Source organism: Amphimedon queenslandica, unplaced genomic scaffold, assembly GCF_000090795.2.
Source record: "Amphimedon queenslandica unplaced genomic scaffold, v1.1 AMPQUscaffold_12783, whole genome shotgun sequence".
NCBI classification, from domain to species: Eukaryota; Metazoa; Porifera; class Demospongiae; order Haplosclerida; family Niphatidae; genus Amphimedon; species Amphimedon queenslandica.
The window spans coordinates 13,846-25,006 of record NW_003546981.1 but is presented as its reverse complement, the minus strand read 5'-3'; the positions used below and the strand labels follow the sequence as shown (position 1 = coordinate 25,006).

At 35.6% G+C, this 11,161-nt stretch overlaps 2 protein-coding genes across 4 annotated transcripts in view; one reads left to right on the top strand and one right to left on the bottom strand.

Moving 5' to 3' along the window:
• The window catches only part of LOC100638951 (runt-related transcription factor 1), a 7,741-nt gene extending 2,764 nt beyond the window's left edge, over positions 1-4,977 (bottom strand). Inside the window, exons 1-5 of the mRNA XM_020003008.1 lie at positions 4,645-4,977; positions 4,498-4,588; positions 4,042-4,443; positions 3,351-3,455; positions 1,976-2,182 (exon numbers count right to left, since the gene is read on the bottom strand). Coding sequence (XP_019858567.1) covers positions 1,976-2,182; positions 3,351-3,455; positions 4,042-4,408 — 679 coding nt within the window. The 5' untranslated portion in view covers positions 4,409-4,443; positions 4,498-4,588; positions 4,645-4,977. The remainder of the gene's footprint in view (positions 1-1,975; positions 2,183-3,350; positions 3,456-4,041; positions 4,444-4,497; positions 4,589-4,644) is intronic.
• Positions 1-11,161, top strand: part of LOC109586796 (transcription initiation protein SPT3 homolog) — a 24,383-nt gene that overhangs the window by 12,090 nt on the left and 1,132 nt on the right. Inside the window, exons 1-14 of one of the 3 annotated variants that reach the window (XM_020003009.1) lie at positions 5,092-5,109; positions 5,185-5,240; positions 5,790-5,860; positions 6,429-6,513; positions 6,615-6,701; positions 6,988-7,087; positions 7,263-7,340; positions 8,431-8,471; positions 9,144-9,225; positions 9,301-9,410; positions 9,926-10,115; positions 10,515-10,582; positions 10,636-10,782; positions 10,833-10,975. In XM_020003009.1, the coding sequence (XP_019858568.1) occupies positions 5,832-5,860; positions 6,429-6,513; positions 6,615-6,701; positions 6,988-7,087; positions 7,263-7,340; positions 8,431-8,471; positions 9,144-9,225; positions 9,301-9,410; positions 9,926-10,115; positions 10,515-10,582; positions 10,636-10,782; positions 10,833-10,874 (1,059 nt within the window). In that variant the 5' untranslated portion in view covers positions 5,092-5,109; positions 5,185-5,240; positions 5,790-5,831 and the 3' untranslated portion in view covers positions 10,875-10,975. Of the gene's footprint in view, positions 1-5,090; positions 5,110-5,184; positions 5,241-5,789; positions 5,861-6,428; positions 6,514-6,614; positions 6,702-6,987; positions 7,088-7,262; positions 7,341-8,430; positions 8,472-9,143; positions 9,226-9,300; positions 9,411-9,925; positions 10,116-10,514; positions 10,583-10,635; positions 10,783-10,832; positions 10,976-11,161 lie in introns of those variants that run through there. The other 2 variants (XM_020003010.1, XM_020003011.1) reach the window with 2 other exon arrangements.

The window sequence follows — 11,161 nt, the reverse complement described above, 5'->3', positions numbered from 1 at the left end:
GTATCACATTACAATAATAAATAATAAGAACACACACACACTATCATAGGCTCTTCCCCTATACATGTACATGTACATGTATAGGGGAAGGTGTTTATTGAGCTGGTGTATTGTTGATGATACTGTTAATAATGGATAAATACACTTGTGAATTATAAACTAATAAATATAATTAATAAATAAACAAATATTCCACTAACAGTCTCACACTAACCATACACAATCTAACATGTACATGTACATGTACAGACTAGCCTTGCTATAATGGACACTGTGTCTCTGTTATACAGAGGTGTCCTTCATGTGGAGGTTATTTTATACTGTAAGGAATGTAATTGGTACACTAGGTGCTGTCCGTTAAATGGAGGTGTATGCTATAGAGAGTGTCCATTAAGAGAGGCTAAAACCTCATGCTAAGACACAGTGGTTCAAGGGCTTAACTTAACAAGATTACAATTTAGTGTCTAACTGCCTCCAGTACAATAATATGAAACCATTAAAAGGTATAAGTCACTCTACAGGCATTATAATCATATAATGCCAGTACTAAAAGAAGCCATGGCTCAATGTACACAGTACACTAGGGTCTGTTAGTACTACACAGTACACTAGCTGCTAGTATTAGAGAAGGAGTGTAGGTACAGTATAGGGCCTGAGGAGGAAGAGCTAGATCAAAACCTCAGAGTGTCAACCCAAAACCACAGGCCAGCCCTCTAAGTAGTTTTTAAAGGACTAGGGCTGGCCCTCCATAATGTATGGAGTAGGTATCAGTAGTACTGTACTGTATATTAATGCATTAATGATGGCTTCACTTTATGGGGGAGTGAGAGAGAGAGGGAGGGAGAGAGAATGGCTTCTTTAGTAAAAGGGAAGGAGTAGAAGAGGATAATTTATAACAAGAATAAATATGAGAAAAGAAACAGAGAGAGAGAGAGACTAGCAGATGTAAGTGACCTGATGATGATTATCTTCATGAACATGTATACATGAACAAGTAAGCCAGTAGGATAAAGATAATGTACCAGTAGCTCTAGTCTTTCACTAGTAGTTATACAAACTGCATTAGCGATTATCATTAGAAGAGGGCGGGCACTTACATGTACATGTACACCTGGAGAGTACATGTACATGTACACTCTCTTATGGTAGCAATATATTAATGGACTAGTGTATAGTGCCCCGCCCACTCAAAACAAAACCTTTTGTTAACATAAATTGGACAGACTCCATGACACAGTCAAATACTCACAATAACAAGAGGGCAGCATAGTAAATCACACACATTCACTACAAGACTAGTATAGCCTCTCTTAATGGACACTCTCTATAGCGTACACCTCCATTTAACGGACAGCACCTAGTGTACCAATTACATTCCTTACTGTATAAAATAACCTCCACATAAAGGACACCTCTGTATAACAGAGACACTTTCAAAGTGTCCATTATATAGAGGCTAGTCTGTATAATATTAATGGACGCTAAAGCTGCTAAATGTACACGTACAAGATGTAGATTATGTTCAAAGCCTGTTTAATTAAAACCAGTTTGACTGGTTCCTTATAAGGTAAAACAAAGAAACTCTAAAAATACCTAAAATAAATTAATAAGTAGGAGAGAAAGAGGCAGACTAAACGACAGTGCAGCTGCTGGTTTATTTCGCGGCCTCAAAGAGCAATTTTTAGAGTAAAATATTTTCATGGAATGCAATTATACAATACTTCATTGTATTATAATGTACATAGTAACAGCAGCAGCAGGCTCAGTACAGTATGTCAGATCATTTAAATTTTAAGTGAATGCACTAGAACAGCTGCAAAATTACTTGTAATTTAAAAAATGATAAATTTAGCAAGATACATGTACATGTATACACAATGAGAAGAGAGAGGGAGAGGGGGAAAGAGAGAGAGAGAGAGAGAGAGAGAGAGAGAGAGAGAGAGAGAGAGAGAGAGAGAGATGATCCTATACTCACCAGCTGGGAAGACATCAGACATACTAGGTGGTCTACAAGAAGGATCGGTTGCCATGGCACCTTCAAGGTCTATACTGCCAGATGGAGGACACCTTGTGTCTTTAATTAATGGAGGGACCTGACCCGCTCCAGCTGGTGACAAATGACCCATAAATGGATTAGGCCTTAGGTAAGGATGATCATCTGATCTAGTAGAGGCTCTGTTACCTAGAAACAAAGAGAGAAAGAGAGAGAAAGAGAGAGAGAAAGTGTGAGAGGCCATTAGTGACATTTCAAATTAAACTTGTACACAGAATTAGGAAATACCTTGTCATATCAAAGCTGCTAACATTGTCACATACTTTATTATTAATACTAATCTCAGGACACCTTATAACACCTCTATAATGAGGACCCCTTTATAATGAGGACAAGCCTACATGTATACAAAGTACCTCTGAAAAGAGGACACTTCTGTATTAAGGACAGGTACATGTATATCTTATCAAGAAGAGATAGGAGGACATCAACAGTTTAAAGTCCATATACAGTCTACAAGAATTGAATATAGGACTTGTGATAGTGTACCATTAGTATAAAAGAACTAGTAGACTAGGCCTGCCCTACTCCACTACATGTACTGCTAGTTGTAGTAGCTGTGATTTGTCTCCCATTATAAAGCAATGTGTTGTTTAATAAACATTACAATATTAATAAACACTTTCTATCAATAGGATACATTATACATTGTACATGTACATGTACACATGTGTGTGTGTGTGTGTGTTGCTATTTAAAGTCATTCTTTACAATTTGAGTCACAGGTCATTAAACATGAAAGCATTTTACATTTCATGTGTGCAAGAGAGGGAGGGAGGGAGGGGGAGAGAGACAAGTACAAAAGATTTCATTATTATGATAATGATATAATGGTGACAATTGGAACACAGTACATCCTGATCTCACCTAACAATACAGAACAGTACATCAATGATGATCACACATACAGTTCATGTATCATTATCTTAATTCCTCTGAGTCCAGTACATGAACTTGTAAAGGATAGGCTACAGTACATGTACATTGTAGAGGATATACATTGAACGATTGTTGATTTCAAGTCTTTAGATGTACATGTATATCTCTTTCCAATATTTAAAAGCAGACAATCAGTAATGGACATTAAGTAATGCAGACATCAAAAATCACCAAATTAAATATATACATGTACATGTACATGTAATTAAAAGAACCTGCCAACGACCAAAATTTCCGCTAATCTTACCAAAAAATTACCAACTGCACATTACATGTACATAAAATGTATATACACCTAACATCCCCCCTCTCTCTCCCCCCCCCCCTCTCTCTCCCTCTCTCTCTCTCAGTGTCTTACGTCTTGGTTCTCTTGGTCCATCCACTGTCACTTTAATTGCGTGAGAGTAAGTAGCGTATTGTACCGGCTCTGTTACTATGGTGATTGTTACTGTCAGCATTTTACCTAAATAGAAAATAAATTTATTATAATTTTCATTTTTTTATTTCGTTATTAATTCTTACATGCTTTAATGTTGTAATTATAATATTAAAATTAATAAATTAATGATAGTGAATTACAATATTATTGTGTGAATCAATGTGTGTGAACACTACGTATATATTTTAACACACAACAAATTACTAGTACAATAGGTGTGGTTCTATACACCATTGGGCCCACACTACCTGTCCTTAATACATGTACAGTGTAGCCTCTTTATTAAGGACACCATTGGACCCACACTACCTGTCCTTAATACAGAGGTGTCCTCATTTCAGAGGTACTTTTGTATAGGTTTGTACCAATTGGGACATCAGAAAATGTCCCCATTATAAAGGTGTCCTCATTATAGAAGCTAGACTGTACATTATGCTTATAAACTTGTTCAAATAAAAGGGCAGACAGTAAGTGGTTTAATGGCCTCTTATGTTAATGGCCAGTTATCTATTGCTGCCCATTACAACTAGTCAAAGCAATAATGGGGTATGAATGATAGGTCACTTAACACAAAATGATACATGATGGTCTACATCCCTCACCCTCTCACCTCTTCCCGATCGACCGACAAAGCGAAGATCATTAAACCGAGCCACTTGGTTCTTAAAAGTTGCTATGGCGTTCCTAAGCTCAGCGGCTGAGTTCTCATCATTACCAGCTGTTAGTATCACCTTGGTACCATCAGTGATATCGGAGAGCGATAGTACTTTAAACGGTACGGGCAAGGTCTTATTACATCTCCAGTGGGACGGAAGGATAGTACATACAAAGTTAGGACTATCGGTCGTTACGAGTTCTCCAGGGTATTCCGCTAATAGTTCGGAGAAGGTTCTTTCTCCTCGATAGCGTTTGGAGGAGGGAGGGGGTAGGGGACCATCAGGAGGTGGGATTGATTCAGAAGACATGATTAAAGGCATTAGTGTATTACTAGTGTATGATGAATGATTATTATCTAACATGAGAGAGAGAGAGTGTGTAAGTAAATCATGTATAAGAATATCCTTACCTTTAGTAAATGAAGTTAGAGTTATAGCTATTGTGGGAGAGGGGGATCTTCTTGAAGACTGAGAGACGGAGGTTGAGGTGAGTTTGTGAAGCTAGCGAGTGAGCAAAGAAATACATTACATTATGCTCTATCCTGCTCCACGCTTACCTTGGAAAGGTTTAGAGTGAGTGTTGAGTTGCTGTTGTATCAGTTGTAGGTTGTAAACGAGCTCTGGGCTTAGCTGGTCTTAGAATGATGGCGCCTTTGGTTCTTATAATACTCCACGTTGTTCAGTGAATTGTAGTCGAGGGAGAGGAGGAGAGGGGGAGTGGACGGAGAGAGAGAGAAATGAAGAGAATCTAAGAGTTTTCAGTAGTCGTTTAGTAAAAGAGAAAGGACCAGAGGAGCCTTAGAAGAGCAGGAGAGAAGATATATACACACACACTATATTGTACTGCAGTAGTCCTGTATTAAAGAATCACATCATTTCACTCGCCGACGAACTCATTTTTTATTCTTTTTGGCTTCACGTATTTTAATTATATTCATATATATCACGTGACCTCTGATTAGTTAATTAGTGGATCACGTGAGGCATCGCCCGCCATTTTATTCTTTTCTCGAAATTTTCTTGTAAGTTTTTGAGATGTTTTAAGTGAAAATGAAACTAAAAAATGCATTTTCTCTCTCTATTTTTCTCACAATTAGGTTCTTATTTGTCTCCTTTTCTTTCTAACGCAGACCACACATCCCCGTACTGTCCTGTTAGTTGCCTTACTCATTTTTAATAATTAAATTCCTTAAATTCTTTCTCAGCTTTGTTATTCTCCCATGGCAGCTTCAGCCTGTGCTTATACAAATTATTGAGTGTCCTCAATTAGTAGTGTATTGCCAGGTGTAAGCTAGTTTATTCTTTTTACGATAATCAGACCACTTGTCAAGCTAATTATCCCTACACTTAGAATGAAGAATTATTGTTATGTACTGTATAGGAGGTGTATTCCGTCAGTGTTTAATTGTGTTATTTTTGTTCTCATTGCGAAACTAATACATGATGTTTTTTTCCAAATGAAAACAGTTATTCACCTGTACAAAATGGCTGCTCAAAAGCAAAGCAAACTAAAATATCTAATCCTAATAATCTTGTTTAGAAAGAGCACTTTCCAGACGAAATACACCCACTTCACTGTATAATGTACCTACATGTACTGATATGATTACTAATCTCTCTCTCCCTCTCTCTCTCTCTCTCCCTCTCTCCCTCCCTCCCTCCCTCCCTCCCTCCCTCCCTCCCTCCCTCCCTCCCTCCCTAGTTCCTTCTAGTTTACACTATTTTACAAGTGTAGTATGTCAACATGTTTCATTCTGAGATATCTGGTATGATGTAAGTGGTGGGTGGGGTGAGGGGCGTGGTCTGAACTATCCCATCATTGCATTATCTGTCAATATCTCAAGAGAGTGGTTCACTAATTCAATTAATTTTACTATAATCTAATTATAATAATAATACATTTCATGAACACATGTACATGTGTATTATCGTCTGTTCTGCAGCTGTTGGTTTGTGAAGTGAATCTTTCACATGGTAATGTTTCATGATTTGCTAAATCAATAAAGATTAATAATATTATTAATATAATGTTATGATAATTGAATTTAAAACATAATATCATTACAATAACAACAATAATTATTATTATTAACTATTAATTAAGTACATCTTCATGTATACGTCCACATCTCTAGTTCTGGTATATCATTAGATAGTAGTGACATCATTTTACATCATTTAGCATCATCATGTACATGTACATGTAACTTTATATGTAATATCTATTTGTAACGATCGACTCTAATTTAGTGATAGAAGAAAAATAAAATTGAAAACTAGTTAATTATTAGTTATAAATGAATTCGCTTTTAATATTATTATTATTATTATTAATTGTTAGGCATGCGTTTGGTGACATTAAGCAGTCTAATGTAGAGTCAGTTCAACTCGTTGAGGAAATAATATATCAAGAAATAACTGAACTGGTGAGGGAGGGAAAGAGAGAGAGAGGGGGAAGAAGAGGGAGAGAGAGGGAATGATGCAGCTGCATGTAATTATATGTTAATTTTGTTCATGTATCCATTAGATCAGTGATTCTGTGAAGATGGTGTCTAGGAAGAATGGAAAGAGTGTCCTCTTGTCAGACATATTGTTTATAATGAGGAGAGACAAGGTGAGGGAGAGAGAAGTAATAATGATGTTATTACTGTATAGCAGAAAATTTTCATGGCCCAAAATTTTCGCGGATTTTGCGTTTTTCAAAATCCATGAAAATAAAATCCTTGAAAATGATTTAATACAGTTCAAGATGGCCGAAAAGTAAGCCACGAAATTGATTTTTGAACAAGTCTGCAAAATTTTTGGGCCATGAAAATTTTCCGCTATACTGTATTATTATTATTATTGTTGTTGTTGTTGTTGTTGTTATTTATTTCTTATTGTTTTGTTTTCTTTTTTAGCAAAAGCTCCAAGCAGCTGTCAATTATTTGAAAAAGAGGAAAGCTTTTTCACAGATCAGCAACTTACCAGATGAAGAAGACCTTGAGGATGAGACACAAGGTAGAGAATATACATGTACTGTACGTTATGCTTGAATGAGCTTTCTCCTCCCTCTCCCTCCTTCCCTCCCTCCCCCTCTCTCTCCCTCCCTCTCTCTCTCCCTCCTTCTCTCTCTCCCTCTCTCTCTCCCTCCCTCTCTCTCTCTCTCCCTTCTCCTCTCCCTCTCTCTATCCAGAACCCAATGCTAAAGCTGTTTCTTCTTATAGGGCACTGAGAGCCTCCCTTGACTTCCTAACAGAAAAGGAACAAGATGGTAAGTGTACAGTACAGTACAGTACTGGTACATGTATATAAGTATACTGGTGTTGTCTGGACTGGAGACTGAGTGAAGTGGACAGTATAGTACAGCACATGTCCAGTACATGAACATGTACATGTATGTGAGGTATCAAGACTCTACTGCATGAGTACTTGTTGGAATAGAATTGCATTAAATTTAATGTACTGAACCAATGGAATATTAAACCGTTATGTATACATGTACATGTACATGTAATTTTATATTTCATCATTATTATTATTATTATTTTTTATTATTATTATCATTATTATTATTATTATTATCATTATTATTATTATTATTATCATTATTATTATTATTATTGTGTCTCATGTGATGGTCAGTGAGCAGGTGTCTTCATTGGCAATGGGTTGGGAATCTTAAACCAATAATTAATTATTAAACAGACCAGCTGTTCCTTATATACAGTCCGTCTAGCCAGACACACACACACACAGACAGTACAATGTACACATAGAGACATGTGGTGGTAGAATAGGAAATTGAGCTGAGGGGAAGTACATGTACACATCAGGACATGTATCCAATGGAGAGACAGGAACCTTAGCAACATGTAATGTACACCTAATGGAACATGAAACCACTGGATAATACACCAGTCACTTAATACTGTACATTAATACATTAATACTGTACATTAATACTGTACATTAATACTGTACATTAATACTGTACATTAATACTGTAGATGAACACTGTAGTACTGGCTGTACTGGGTATGGTGTGTGTGTGCGGTGGTTATTGGTGGACACCTGGTGGGTATAGGAAACCTTTAACAGAATAATAATTATAATAATAATGGGCTGGTGATATGGAGGAAGCAATACAATGTACACACACACACACACACACACACACACACACACACACACACACACACACACACACACACACGCACACACACACACGCACACACACACACACACACACACACACTTAGGGATATTCATGTACATGTAGTTGTAAAGTCCCAATTGGTACAAGCCTGTGGGTCCACACTACCTGTCCTTCAGTGATTAATTATTTGTTTGTTTATTTTTAGAATTATTGCAATACAAAGATTATGACATTGAACATCAGCAGGTCAGCTACATATAGTTTATTCTCTAATGTATTCCTGATTTCTTTAAATGGCCGTAACTTGAAAATTTTTTGTCGGAATCGACTCAAACTTTCTACACAGCATAAGGACATCAATATGTATCAGAAAATGGGAAAAAATTGGGGTGATTTTTTTAGCCATTTTTTGGAAAAAACCGTGGGTAATAGCCTTGGGTATTTTTCTAAATTTTGGCATTTTCTTAAAATAGCCATAACTTTAAAATTTGAAGTCGGAATCAACTCAAACTTTCTACACAGCATAAGGACATCAATATGTATCAGAGAATATAATAAAAATTTGGGATGATTTTGGAGCCATTTTTCAGAAAAAAACCATGGGCTATAGCCTTGGGTATTTTTCCAAATTTTACCATTTTCTTAAAATAGCCATAACTTGAAAATTTGAAGTCGGAATCAGCTCAAACTTTCTACACAGCATAAAGACATCAATTTGTATCAGAAAATGTAATAAAAATTTGGGATGATTTTTTGGCCATTTTAAAGAAAAAATTATGCATGATTTTTTCCAAAAAATGACTTTGGTATTTTTCACAAATTATTATTATTATTATTGTTATTATTATTATTATTATTATTATTATTATTATTATTATTATTATTATTATTATTATTGCATGTGGATCCATTAATTAGAAGTTGGATGAACACACCAAGTCGATGAGCTTGTCCCAGTATAATGACTTTACTCAGTCAAGGAGAGCATCATTTGTTAACAGTACGTCAACCAGCTCAATTAATGTATTAATATCTAGCTTCGCCCACATTAATAACTAGCTCCTCCTACTTTTAGAGAAAAAGTTCAAAGATTGGTTGTGTCTCCAGTCATTGGTTGCTGATGTTAAAGTTCATGAGATTGTCATTGAGTTATTAGCTTACATAGCCTACAGAGCAGTGCAAAGTGTAAGTATCTTTTCTATTTAAAGCACTGTTACTATTTATAGTATATCGTTTCTATTTAAAGCACTGTTACTATTTATAGTATATTGTTTCTACTTAAAGCACTGTTACTATTTATAGTATATCGTTTCTATTTAAAGCACTGTTACTATTTATAGTATATTGTTTCTACTTAAAGCACTGTTACTATTTATAGTATATCGTTTCTATTTAAAGCACTGTTACTATTTATAGTATATTGTTTCTATTTAAAGCACTGTTACTGTTTATAGTAAATCATTTTTATTTGAAGCACTGCTACTATTTATAGTATATCGTTTCTATTTTAAGCACTGTTACTATTTATAGTATATCATTTTTATTTGAAGCACTGCTACTATTTATAGTATATCATTTCTATTTGAAGCACTGCTATTATTTATAGCATATCATTTCTGTTTTAAGCACTATTACTATTTATAGTATATCGTTTCTATTTGAAGCAATGCTACTATTTATAGTATCGTTGTGTTACATAGTTAGTTGAGATGTCACTGATTGTCAAGCAAGAACAAAAATCTTACATTGTTGATCCTACCGGTAGCACTGCCCCTTCAACCACTCCCATTTCACTACCTCAAGAAGTAATATCGTATGAAAATACACCGTCATTCCTGACCCCACCCACTGGTGAAGCCACACCCCCAGGATCACCTAAAAACTCACCAGGTTAGGAAACCTTTGTAATGAGGACACCAAACATTAAACACACATGTATTGATGTACGTGTAATTATAATTATTGGGTGAGTCCTACTAAGTAGAGAAAACATCTGTCTGTCTGTACGGGCATGATAGGGTCGTCTAGCTATTATTAAAGTTAAATAGCCTAATGTTCATTGAAAGAAATAAAATGGCAGCTATCAGCAACTTTGTGCTCATTTGCAGCAAACAGTCACCAAGTTGCATATGACACTAAACTGATGTCCAAAAGCTTCTCAAGCAGCAAGGAAGGTCATACAGCACAGCAATAGCATGGCTCGGGGGCTGAGCCCCTTTAAATGTTTTACATTCTTCTAGTTATTATTAATTATTATTATTATTATTATTATTATTATTATTAATTTAGGGACAATGACGTCGCCCACTCACATAATTACAAAATCAAGATCAAGGAAGAGAAGTAGACAATCAAAGGTTCACTTGGTTTTATTAATAATTCACAATAATTATTTATTTATTTTGTATAGTCATCAGTTACTGAACCTCCTCTCCAAACTCCGCCCCCAGTTGCCCCGCCTCTCACTGTCCCGCCCACTGCCATACAACCGGAACATGTACATGAAGCCATACGAAGATACATGTGCAGTATGACTGGACCACACCTACCTTTTACCGTTAGTATGGCGGTAATAGTATTAATAAATTAATTAATTGTTATTTTTAGAGTCATTTTATGAAGCAAAAGTTTAGAAACCGCTCTGTTTAATATTATTATTATTATTATTATCATCATCTATTATAACATTTGTCTGTGATAAAAAGTAGTTGTTATTTATTCCAACAATTTCAGTCAATACAAACAGCTAGCACAGTGTAGATAGAACAGTATTAATGTACTGTGCATTTATTAAAAGGACATTGTGTTCTGTCACAGTGCGTGCAAAATGGACATTTAAAATGATATTTATAATCTCCATTCATGTAAAACCTCTTATTGATTGCTTTTGTTGTAAGTGGCTTTGTGTGTGTGGGCGGTGAATGTGATTGATCACT